Source organism: Daktulosphaira vitifoliae, unplaced genomic scaffold, assembly GCF_025091365.1.
Source record: "Daktulosphaira vitifoliae isolate Bord-2020 unplaced genomic scaffold, ASM2509136v1 Scaffold_2, whole genome shotgun sequence".
In the NCBI taxonomy this organism is placed as follows: Eukaryota; Metazoa; Arthropoda; class Insecta; order Hemiptera; family Phylloxeridae; genus Daktulosphaira; species Daktulosphaira vitifoliae.
In genome coordinates, this window is record NW_026099573.1 from 4,995,390 (window position 1) to 5,009,276 (window position 13,887).

The 13,887-nt window shown below is 29.1% G+C and overlaps 1 protein-coding gene across 1 annotated transcript; it reads right to left on the bottom strand.

Annotated features, from left to right (window-relative positions):
* Positions 1 to 10,969: 10,969 nt before the first annotated feature.
* On the bottom strand, positions 10,970 to 13,646 carry LOC126897901 (epimerase family protein SDR39U1-like). Its single transcript, XM_050671846.1, has 6 exons — positions 13,598 to 13,646; positions 13,421 to 13,539; positions 13,157 to 13,364; positions 12,274 to 12,417; positions 11,764 to 11,954; positions 10,970 to 11,701 (listed from the first exon to the last, which is right to left on the bottom strand). Exons 1-6 carry the CDS (start codon positions 13,644 to 13,646, stop codon positions 11,468 to 11,470), a joined length of 945 nt encoding a protein of 314 aa, XP_050527803.1. The 3' UTR covers positions 10,970 to 11,467.
* Between the last annotated feature and the right edge of the window lie 241 nt (positions 13,647 to 13,887).

Genomic DNA, 13,887 nt, shown 5'->3' on the forward strand with positions numbered 1-13,887 from the left:
GGGAGCTGTCACGACGGGATCTCGAAACTGGAGGCTCTAAAGCCGACCTTATAGTTCGACGGGAAGACTATCTAAGCCAGGAGGAGGGGTATAACACGGCAGAGCGTCAAATTTCACCCCGAAAAACCGAGTAATCATCCGCCCCAAGATGACGATATCCCTAACGGGAGGCCCGGGCAACCGGAAGATGACGAACGCCGTTCCGAAGACCGAGACAGCTGGTCACTGTCATATGACACATATATGATGTTATGCTGGTACGTCGAGGATAATGCGAAGCGGAACGAGGAGCTGGAAGCAATAGTCACCCAACAGCGCGAACACATTGCTCAGCTTGAGACAAAGTTGAACGACTTGATAAAGCAAGTCAACTTGTCTGCTTGCGAAGTACCAATAGGGTACTGTGCCGTTAGAGTTACAGTTTACAGTGTTACAGTGGACAGACCCGAAAATTCACAACTCCGATCGGAAGGGGGTGAGCAGATGGCAATCCCGGAAAATTCCGACCGAGCAGTTAGAGAGGACCCCCCATCCCCCCCACCAGAGCTTCGGACTGCAAATCAGTTCTTCGGTGACTTACGGGATACTTCGGCGGAACAATACGGTAGAAAACAGTTTTCCGGCGATAAATTAAATTTGCCCCGTGAAAACGTCCGGTACCCCGGGTTACACCGACCGGGACCACCCTATGACGGTGTAAATTCTGTTTTCTCCGGTGGATTAGACCGGATTACGGGAGAACAGCATCGGAACTAATAGTTCTCCGGTGAAAGTTTTTACTTTTCCGGTGCAAACCAGAGTTCTGCCGTTGAAAGTAACCGGACGACCGAGGACCATCACCAGAACATACAGTTCTCCCGTAAAAATTCGAGTTTCTTCGGTCAGAAACCCCACACTTTTGTTTCAAACCAAGGAATGACCGGTATTAACGGAGTATAACGATCCGAAAGTCGTTCCCGTCCGGACAATTGCACCAAAGAGCAACGACACGATACTTTTAACGAAACGTCGTTACTGTCCCACGACAGTCTAACGTTGGCGCGTGATTCTCTGCCGGAGTTTTCCGGAAAGAAACAAGAGGACCCCAGCGCTTTCATTGAAGAGGCTGAATTGGTCCTAATCGAAGCGAACGTACCACACCAGAAGTGGGTACGCGTACTGTCCCCACAGTTAAAAGCAGAGGCAGGTAACTGGTGGGGTACCATACGCTGCTTGAACCCCACATGGATAGTGTTCCAGCAACAATTTTTGAGGAGGTTCAATAGCATTGCTCTACTTACCCAAGTACGCAATGATCTCCACAGTGTGCACCAAGGCGAACGACAATCCCTAGGGGAGTTTGTAATGTGGAAGAGCCAGCTAGCCCGTCGTCTCGACTCAAGGCTCACAGAGTACGAGTTGGTCGACCTAATCATAGGGCTTATGCGCAGTGACAACCGGGTCCACGCAAGAGTGAGACGCCCGAGGTCAATGGAAGATCTGCTAGAGCTGGCTAGCGACTTGATGTAGAGGACCTTTCTCCGGAACGGCGGCCCGGTGAAAAGAAGTATTCCACGGAAGGGAATAGCTTCAAATGAGCAAATAAAAAACCACCACCGGAGAAAGAGGTTATTAGACCGGAAAAAAGCCTGTCCGGAGCGGCACGTTGTAAAAACTGCAACCATTTTAACAAAATAAGTTAAAATTTTAACTACTGAAAAAGAAGTTGTTTTTTGGTAGAACTAAAAAATCAATAATAAAATATTTGTTATTCAAAAAAGGAAATTTAATTCACAAAAAAATATTTTCAATTTTAAGGTAAATTCAATACATGAAGCACTAGATAAAATTCAGTCTGACTTATCTGCATTAAAAATTAATAGAAAAGAAGATTGTTGTGACAAATTAATATTATATAATGATAATTTGAAATCAGTATGTGATAAAAATTTAATATTTTTTAATACTCATAATTTTTCTTTCATTTTTCATTTAAATGTAAAGAATGGTAGTGTCCCAAACATTCCTCATTTTTAAATATATTAAAGGATTTTAAAAATATAAATACAGAAGATGGCAATATAATAAGAATAAATATAAATATAATAAATATAAATCATCCGAAAGCAAAGTAAATTCTTGAATTAAATAAGGTTTTGTGTTTAAATTATTCATTACAATATAATTTTTAGATAAGATGTTGTGTGCATGATCGCAAGAATTGTCTTGTGCAAAAAAATACTTAAGACCATCTTGTTGGCTATAGGATAAATAACTTAATGAATTACAATGTTAAATTATGTTGGAAAATAAAATCAAAATATACATTATAACCATTACATATTCAGCATTATTTTTTTTATTATCAAGTATGTTTCCATTTTCAAAAAAATACCAAATTAAATAATAATCAATGGTAATTAAAAATTTAAGAAACTAAATATTTTATTTAATAATTCATTTTGACCTAAAATGAAAAAATACTCCTCAATAGAATAACAATAAAATAAACAAATAATTATTAAGATAATGTGGATTCAATTCATCGTCGAAACTTTAAATATGATGAAATATAATAATTATGCAGATTGGACGGTATAAAATTTCCTAGTTTTCTTAGTTTAGTTTTCACTGTTATAGTTTTTCAACTGATTCAAGACGAACAAAAAATGAGATAATTGAATGCAATTTAAAAATTCTATTGTTTAATTTAATAGGTAAATATATCTTTAAAAATGTAAAGTGAACTTTTAAGTTTTATAATATTACAATATAAAGAGGTTCATGTTTCAAAAATCTAATCTTGAATAATAAGAAGCGCATTTATTATCAAATCTAACAAGGAATATTCTAGAATTCTGTGATATCAATGATAAAATCACGCAAATTGATAATTTTAACAAATTTCAAAATATAGGAATGTAAAGACCGAATTAAAATAAAAGTTATTAATATCAACATTTTTCTTTAAAACTTATTTATAAAATGACTATTTTAAAATCTTAAAAAAAATCATTTTTTATAATTGCGAAAAACAACAAAATATTTTTAAATAAAGTCCTATAGTGAAGAAAATTGATTAAAAAAAAAAAATGAAAAATGTTATATAGATCATAAGTTATGTATTAAATAGCTGAATAACGTCGATTTTAGTATAATACGGGGTTTAAAGCAATAGCAAGCAATTTTTAAATTCTCAAGCAATACAATAATGTCATATAGAAGGAAAATGCAGGGTAAGCAAATTAATAATGGTGGGAAAAAGAATATAAAAGGGAAACATGAAAAGGACAGAGGTCTGGACGTTTTTGACTAGTAAACGTCGAGTGATGTGTCAGGAGGTTAGACGCTAGTATTTTTGTACGATTTAATTTTGTTTTGTGTTATATTTTACTATTACTTATTAACTTTTTGTTTAATTCGTTTCTTAAATAAAATAACTATTTAAAAACTGGACTTAGCGTAAATAAATTATATTCATCGTGTTCTTAAAATTTTTGTGTGTGTGTGCAGCTAGAGTCAAGGTTGGACTGCTGGTCCTTTAGTCAATCTTAATAATTAGTGTACGAGCTGGCTAGTTTTTGGGCTTAACCGTCCTTTAGTAGGTATAGTAAAAAGGTAGTTGTGCTGGTGGCTGACAAGGAGCCACCCTTCAGTTTACTACTTTTGAGCTAGGACTCGTAAAAAGCTCGAACGAAGAACTCGTCGTCATTATATATATATATATATATAATTATATATATATATATAAACATTAATTAATTTGTGTTAAACTTTTGTGTCTACGTTGGGCCACTACCAACGTACGATATGATATTTTTAATATAGTTTTAATTTTAAACTCTTATTCTGTTTACTCAATGAAAGTTATATTTTATATAATTATTAAAAATATTATACTAACATAAAGCATATTCGTAATTTTTTTGCATCTTCAATTATATCATCACTAATGAAATTTAATTTCGGATTTGTAATCCAAGAGTAGTATTTAAGTCTTCCGATATATTGAGATAAATCCCATGGACAAATTACTAATCTTGGATTGTCTTTGATTGACATAGTATGTAATTTCATTTAAGGTTAAAAGAAAAGTATCATAGTTTTATCAAATAATTATTTAATTTTAATTAATTATAAACTAAAAAAAAGTAATTTAAAATGGTATAAATTTGAATTGATAAAATCAACATAGTTTTTAGCCAACAAATTAGAAAATTTTAACTCAATAATAAACCTAACATTGTCTTCAAATTATATTAAAATATATTTTTTAGTAACTTTCTATAATTATTTATATAACAAAAATTGATCACTTGTTAATTGAATAAAATTAAAACTATATTAAACACATTAAACTCGAAATTTTATTTTGAGTTTAATATTTTTTAGTTTTTAAATTAATTATATTTTTAATATAGTTTTAATTTTATTTATTATTTTGAGAATTACATTTTTATGACAATTTGGTGACGAAGTGCATTTTTTTTGAGGGTGTCCTAATTGTTATACCTGCCGTATTTTAGCGGTCTACTGTGTTTAGTGGTCGACGGAGGTGTTCATTAAATTCTCATAGTTGTACGTAAAATTTTATTATTAATATCTGATTTTTTGAAAATATTTTTGTCTCTATATCTTATAATTACTGATGAAGTTTTTGGACTGTTTGGGATTTTGTTTCTTATTAACTAAATATATTCTATTTTTTATAATAAAACCTTCTTCCGGTGCAAGGCGTGAGCCCAGGAACGGGACTCTCTGGAGTTCCGTCTGTGGTCCACGCTCCGAGTCGGGTTTTTGGTGGACTTGATGTTGGAAAGCCGGGAGGCTCGTCCAGGCGTTCGCCAAATCCATCTTGAAAAAGAAGGAGGAAGCTGAATGCTTAAGACAGAGGCAGCCGCGCCGTCCGGTACAGGAGGACCTAAGGTGCTGGTTTAGGCCGGCGCCTTAGGTATTTGTGTTTTTATGTTCTATGTTTTTGTGAGTTATTTTTAAATATTATGAAAATATTATGTAAATAGATCTCCAAAGAACTTGGAAATGCGACTTTGCTACCTCAACCGACATTACTGGCAACACAAGTGAGTTTTTAACTAATATCAACTTGTGCTAGTCCAACGCTTTAAAGTCAATAGAGTTTATTATTTTTAAACTGATCATCGAAGCTTGTGAAACAATTTTTAGAAGTTTATATGCGGTCATCATGTTTTGTTTTCCGCTTACGAAAAAGCCGTGAGAAATTTGAATACTTGTATAATGGGATATGTTAGAGTATGAAATATAAATGAAAACGATTCTGTGCCTCTTTATAGTGCTATTCATTAAAATATTTCCGATCAACGCGTAAAGTATTATTTGCTCAACATGTCTCTCCAAAATTGCCCAATTGAAACAGCACTGATCGATGTTTTATAACGTCACATAACCATGATTAGTTGAGATGACCTTATTAAAGGTTTTCACTTATGAACTTAGGAAATAATTTTTAAATGGTGATAGAAATAAAATACACGAGTTCATTGAAAACAAAACATGCAATTCATTGCATGTAAAACTGACATTGATCGCTAAAAGTAAATACAAGGACTTTATTATAAAAAATAGAATAATTTTAGTTAATAAGAAACAAAATCCTGTCGTAAGTTGGTAGTGCCCTAACGTAGACACAAAAGTATAACACAAATTAATTAATCTTTATATATATATATATATATATATTGACGACGAGTTCTTCGTTCGAGCTCTTCTCGAGTCCTCCCGTTGGATAAACTGATCAGCCCCAATCTCTCTAATTAGTGGACTACTAAAGGGGTAGAGTTTAGACCCGTCAGCACAGTCTAGCTCAAAAGTAGCCACCAGCACAACTACCTTTTTACTATACCCACTAAAGGACGCTTAAGCCCAAAAACTAGCCAGCTCGTACACTAATTATTAAGATTGACTAAAGGACCAGCAGTCCAACCTTGACTCTAGCTGCACACACACACACAAATTTTAAGAACACAGTGAATATAATTTATTTACGCTAAGTCCAGTTTTTAAATAGTTATTTTATTTAAGAAACGAATTAAACACAAAGTTAAAAAGGTAATATCAAAATGTAACACAAAACAAAATTAAATCGTACAAAGACACTCGCGTCCAACTTCCTGACACGTAACTCGACGTTTTTTCGACAAAACGTCAAGTCTCGTCCAACCCCCCTATACTTTTCATGTTTCCATATTTATATTCTTTTTCCCACCATTATTAATTTGGATAAAACTTGGATAAACTTATTAAACCTAAAGATAGAATAATTATTACAGGAGCTGATAATACGGAGTTGGAACAGTTAGGAAGAATAGACTTAGAACTAAAAATAAATAATTATTCACATTTCATTAATGCATATGTAATTATAGGGCTTAATTGTAAATTATTATTGAGTAACGATTTTAATATTGACAATCAATTAAATATTAATTTTAAAACTAAAGAAATAGTATTTAGTAAACAAAATAATTCAGTTAAAATGAACGAAATTTGGTATAATTACAATAAAACATGTAATAATGTAATAATAGCACCAAAAACTAAAAGGAAAATAACGATTAATGTGACGCGAGAAAATAAAACAGATTTGGCTGTTATAAAACGCTTAGGTAGGCAGAAAGGCTTGAAACTAGAAACTAAAAAATTACAAAAAGTGAATGAGGTCACTGTTTACAATTTTTCAAATCGACATAGTACTATACATGAAGGTTTTATTATGGGAGAATTACTCGCGAACGAAACAGAAGCTAATTAACTACAATTAATAGTAATAATTAATAAAAATATTTTAATTTATAATTAATTATTCTCTTCTTTCGCTTAAATATATCTTCATTCTAACTTCACACATCTTACGTTTACATCAATTAATTTATTTACGCTATCTACCATCACCATACACTTTTTATTGATTATTACAATAGACTTTTTAATTCCTAATCAGTAGAAATAGAGCAAAACAAACAAAAACAATACTACGATAAAACTTATAATACTGTAAATTATTTACCTGGACAAAAAGTCTTTGTCAAGTTTAATTTTCAAACACCAGGTAATTCAAAAAAGTTAGTTTATAAATACAGGGGACCATTTAAAATAATAGAAAAGAAATCTGATGTAAATTATAAAGTTGCTTTAATTCTAAATAGTAAAGAAGTCATTGACACAGTACATGTACAAAGACTCAAACCTTGTCATGAACGCGATATAGATAACAAAAATAAAAAAAAAATTAACTATAAGCATTTATACTTCATTATAAATATTTGAAATTCGGTTTTATTTTAAGAAAAATATTTAATTATAATGTATAGTAATAATATGGCAGTAAATAAAATGGGAAATAGCCGATTTTAGCTTCGATGCGAAGCTAAGAAGGTATTAGTTTTACTAAGATTTTTTTTTTTTTTTTTTTTGTGTCTGTTACCACTTTTTCTCAGCTCTCACCGAACCGATTTCTTTCAATGATACGTTAATACTTGATACGTTATCGTATCTAGTCGAAGACATTACCCTCAAAAATTGAAAAAAAATCCGTCGTTCCCCGTAAATGGGGGAAACCTCCGAAAAAATGGCTAATTTTCGAAATTTTTTCAATTTTTTTTACTAAAAACTGCCGTAACTTTTTAAATATAAACATATCAATATAATTCTTTTTTTTATAGATGCATGATGTCATTACCTATCATTTGGTATATTTTTTTTATAAATCTGACTTTTTACCTGCCCACAGGGGGAATTTAAAATGAAAACTTTTTTACAAAAAATTAATTTTTTCAACTTAACTTTTGAAAGTGTTCCGGAAGGTCTGACACTTTTATATATATCTTAAATTAAAGCTAATGTAATATTCTTTATCGTGAAAAAAAAAATTTCGGACTTTATTTTATCTTCAGGGTGAAAATGGCTACCGAATGCTATTTTTGTGTGAAAATTTTCGATTTTGTATTTCACATTTTTAACTTAATTATGCTATAACTTTTTGAAAAATGTATGGATCATTACAATTTTTTTATGAGAAGTAGAATTTATATAGATCTTTCATTCGACATACTTTTTTTTTTAATCGGACCATTTCCCTTAATACAGGGGGGATTCAAAACATAAAAATGCATATAGAAAGTAGAACTTTTTCAACTTAACTTTTGAAAGTGTTCCGGAAGGTCTGACACTTTTATATATATCTTAAATTAAAGCTAATGTAATATACTTTATTATGGTAAAAAAAAATTTCGGACTTTATTTTATCTTCATGGTGAAAACAGACATTAAACTTAATAAAAAAAATACGATTTTTGTAAAAAAATTCTTTTTTATATTTTTAACTTTATAATGCTATAACTTCTCGAAAGATGTATGGATCAATATAATTCTTTTTTTTATAGATGCATGATGTCATTACCTATCATTTGGTATATTTTTTTTATAAATCTGACTTTTTACCTGCCCACAGGGGGAGATTTAAAATGACAACTTTTTTACAAAAAATTAATTTTTTCAACTTAACTTTTGAAAGTGTTCCGGAAGGTCTGACACTTTTATATATATCTTAAATTAAAGCTAATGTAATATACTTTATTATGGTAAAAAAAAATTTCGGACTTTATTTTATCTTCATGGTGAAAATGGCTACCGAATGCTATTTTTGTGTGAAAATTTTCGATTTTGTATTTTCCATTTTTAACTTTATTATGCTATAACTTTTTGAAAAATGTATGAATCATTACAATTTTTTTATGAGAAGTAGTATTTATATAGATCTTTCATTCGACATACTGTTTTTTTAAATCGGACCATTTCCCTAAATACAGGGGGGATTCAAAACATAAAAATGCATATAGAAAGTAGAACTTTTTCAACGTAACTTTTGAAAGTGTTCCGGAAGGTCTGACACTTTTATATATATCTTAAATTAAAGCTAATGTAATATACTTTATAATGGTAAAAAAAAATTTCGGACTTTATTTTATCTTCATGGTGAAAACAGACATTAAACTTAATAAAAAAAATACGATTTTTGTAAAAAAATTCTTTTTTATATTTTTAACTTTATAATGCTATAACTTCTCGAAAGATGTATGGATCAATATAATTCTTTTTTTTGTAGATGCATGATGTCTTTACCTATCATTTGGTATATTTTTTTTATAAATCTGACTTTTTACCTGCCTACAGGGGGGGATTCAAAATGACAACTTTTTCACAAAAAATTGACTTTTTCAACTTAACTTTTGAAAGTGTTCCGGAAGGTCTGACACTTTTATATATATCTTAAATTAAAGCTAATGTAATATGCTTTATCATGAAAAAAAAAAATTTCGGACTTTATTTTATCTTCAGGGTGAAAATGGCTACCGAATGCTATTTTTGTGTGAAAATTTTCGATTTTGTATTTCACATTTTTAACTTAACTTTATTATAACTTTTTGAAAAATGTATGAATCATTACAATTTTTTTATGAGAAGTAGTATTTATATAGATCTTTCATTCGACATACTGTTTTTTTAAATCGGACCATTTCCCTAAATACAGGGGGGATTCAAAACATAAAAATGCATATAGAAAGTAGAACTTTTTCAACGTAACTTTTGAAAGTGTTCCGGAAGGTCTGACACTTTTATATATATCTTAAATTAAAGCTAATGTAATATACTTTATAATGGTAAAAAAAAATTTCGGACTTTATTTTATCTTCATGGTGAAAACAGACATTAAACTTAATAAAAAAAATACGATTTTTGTAAAAAAATTCTTTTTTATATTTTTAACTTTATAATGCTATAACTTTTTGAAAGATGTATGGATCAATATAAATCTTTTTTTTTGTAGATGCATGATGTCTTTACCTATCATTTGGTATATTTTTTTTATAAATCTGACTTTTTACCTGCCTACAGGGGGGGATTCAAAATGACAACTTTTTCACAAAAAATTGACTTTTTCAACTTAAATTTTGAAAGTGTTCCGGAAAGTCTGACACTTTTCTATATATATTAAATTAAAGCTAATGTAATCTACTTTATTATATAAAAAAAAATTTCGGACTTTATTTTGTCTTCACGGTGAAAATGGCTACCAAATGCTATTATTGTGTGAAAATTCTCAATTTTATTTTTTACATTTTTAACTTTATAATGCTATAACTTATTGAAAAGTGTATTGATCAATATAATTTTTTTATGGGAAATACTATTTTTTAATAATCCCTTTTTCATTCGACATACTTTATTTTAATCAGGATATTAATAAGGAACTAGCAGTTTATGATGCTTTTGGAATAATCCACCAATTTTTTAAAATTAAACACTATCTAAAGATTTGCATCGAAGCGTTTTTTTTTTTATAGTGATTTTAATCACTGTCAGATAACATTATACTTGATCCAACTATGCCGCGACCCCCCTGTGCTGGGTTTTTTTTTAAACTATAGGACACATTGTTATTCTATTTTTTCTTTTAGATGAAATTCCTGTTTGCAATTATATTACTAACAATCAAAATACAAAAATCACTTGAAGCAAATCTTGCTGTAACTATTTTTTCTGGCGCCTTCTTCGATGAAATACCGGATACAATTTTATACGACAAAAGTATTCCTTTAATTTATACCCAAAGATAAGTAAAACGAATGAAAATGAACAAAATAATTATTTAATCGAAAAATACTGTGAAAGTAATGAAACTAATTACTGTAATATTATGGATGAGTCTCTAAAAATATTAAAACTAGTAGGCAAAAACATTAAGGAAAATAGTTTAGACATTTTTGAAAAATTTAATAAAATTACTAATAATATTAAAAAAAGAAGTTTTTGGAAATTTCTTTCATTTTTGTTGTAATGTGGCTAATGACAAACAACTTAAACAATTTTATACTAATAAAGTAGCACTAAAAGAGCAAATTAATAAATTTAAAGACGCGTTTATCTCCAACCATCCTGATTTAACAAACATAACCTCAGAACTTAATTCCTACACAAAGAGTACTAATTCAAAACTTGATATGGTAAAAGATTCATTTAAGGAATTGATTAAACATGAGAGCAATAATAAAAACTTAATAGAAACCACCAAAACTGAAAATAAATTTTTAGGTATTCAGGAGGTTGTCCATGATATATTAATAGCCTTACTAAGTTTAACTAACAACGAAAGGGACTCAAGCACTCATCTGCACTGTAAATTATAAAAAATTCCATCTAGAATAATCAACTCTGAAATCCTTTATACTGATCTCATAAAACTCGAAAAAGTTATTAAAAAAGATAGTTCTGCATTAGTAATTCCTATAAGTAACTTAGCAGTGTATTACAATTTACCTATTACAGAATGGTATAAATGTTCACGAATTATTTTTCTAAACAGTTCTAACAAAATTTTTTTCCTGATTTAATTTTTTTTTATGCTAAATATATATTATGTATAACATTAAATCTTGTACGCATTCTATGCTTAAATCAGACAGTGACGTTTAATTATGTTATTCATAGCTTCGTCAATATCACTAAAATATAACTGAAATCCATGGTTTGACATTTTTTCTGAAGATACCACTCTATCTTCTAAAAGGTATTTTGATCGTTCTGATCCAAAGATTAATTTTAAAAATCTTTCAGAATAATGAAAATTTATGCTACGATTCATTGCTTTCCCTAAACTAGTTGATAATTGAAAATTGGTTATGATCTAATAAAAAATTCAATCAGTAAATCAGTATATAATTAAATCAGTAATATTCTTATAAATACATGTGGTGATACGCCATTAAATATGCCTTCCATTTTTGAACACTGTATACAATGTATTACTAAGCTACATAAATCGTCCATGTGTATCCATGGTTGATGGTGACAACCATTACCCATAGTAGCCCCAAAACCAAAATAAAATGGAAAATATAAACCTCGAACATATCCACCATTACAGTCTAAAACTGTTCCTATCGAAGATAAATATACTGAGTGATTAACTTATTATGATCACTAGATTTCTCTTAAAATAATAATTTAAAAAAAATATATTCTGAATCAAAAAAAAGAATGAGGGATGGAGCTAAAAAATATTTTTCTACTTATGAATTAAGAAATAAATATTACTCTACAAGGCCAAATTTTTTTTTCTTCGAATATTTTTAGAGAAATTTAGAGCTTAACCATAAAACTATTAATGTGAATAATTTCTTGAATCGTTTATCATTAAAACCAATAGTCAATTATGAAACAAAACTAATAAACAATTAAAAATGTTTTTAAATTTACCTGATCTAATCGTTACTTTTCTAACTTGGCTTGAAACTTCACTTGCAACTTTTTCACATTCACACCACAAAGTGGAAAAAAAGTTATTTGGTTGTTTAATACAAGGAGTACATTCTGTACTGATTGTATTTTCAGGATAAATATCTTTAAACAAAAATAGATAATGGTAATAATATTAGCTAAAAATATATTTTACAATTGTCAAAGATTATTGATTAAGTTAATTAAGACACGGCCCTTGATAGAGCACTATTCATCTACAGTAATTAGCATGTTATTCGGTCGTAGTTATTAGTTGTTTATTGTCTTTAATATCAGTGTTAACTTTAATACTATGTTCGCTGGTTGTTAGATAAAACAAAACAGAGACCTGTTCTATCTGACATTTAAAAATATATAGAAAGTTTAGAACTATAAATATATAAAGAATAGTGAAATTTAACAGATTCGCATCTAAGCATTTTGTATGATAGTCATGTTAATCACTGTTAGATATCATTTATACTTGTCCCAACTATGCCGTATCCCCACTACATCGCGAATGTGCTGAGTTTTTTTTGTAATTATTCTGTTTAATAACCTTTAACCTTTAACCTGAATTATAAAGTTTTCAAAATATAAATCATATATAATAAATATTGTATAAAAATTTCAAAAAATGTTAATCCTCTCCAATTTGGCGAACATTATTTGGTTTTAATATATATTACGCAATACGTTTGTGTTCATTACAAAACTACTGTAGATTAATCAAATAAAATAAACTTTAATTCTACCCTTGATAAAATCACGGTGTTGTGATTTATTATTCAACACCTTCCTTATTGTGTTAACTTCTGACTAATTTGAAATAAAAATAAATTAAAATAATTCATTTACATACCAATACTAGTCATATTGATGTATACTTCCGGCTTGCATTCGGAATTATTTATAACATCAGTAAGAAATGCAGTTGTTCCGACTCTACTTATTCTTATTTCATCTTTGAATGACTTATTGAATAATTTTAATGGGTTCATTATCTTTTCTCCAGCTAAATTTATAACACATATGGTATTTTTTGGAAAACCATATTTATATATATCATCCTGAATTGTAAAATGAGAAAAAATATTAAACATGTAAAACGCACAGAATATACTACCCATGTTAAAACATGTTTTTCATATGTTCCAACTCTTGATATTATCTTGACATCATACTTTTTGTTATTTTGTAGTAATAATGATCTTAATCGGTTGCCAATAAACCCTGTACCACCACCTATTTAGTATACATGGCTTACAATATAATGTAGTTCAACAATATATGTATAACATACTTATTTGTGTTATTATACTTAANATGATATTGATATTAACTACTATCATAACATGAAACTAAAAAGTGAAAAATAAATATAGTTTAAAAAAACTAAAAAACACGCTTTTAAAGCACATCGAACTAAAAAGTTAAAAATAATTTTTAAAATTAACTTAAAACAATAATGAACGAAAAATACTAGAATTATTGTGAAAAAAAGCGTCGGGCGCTCAATATACAAAAAATATGGCACAAAGCACCGACGCTTTTTTTCACAATAATACTAGTATTTTTCGTTCATTATTGTTT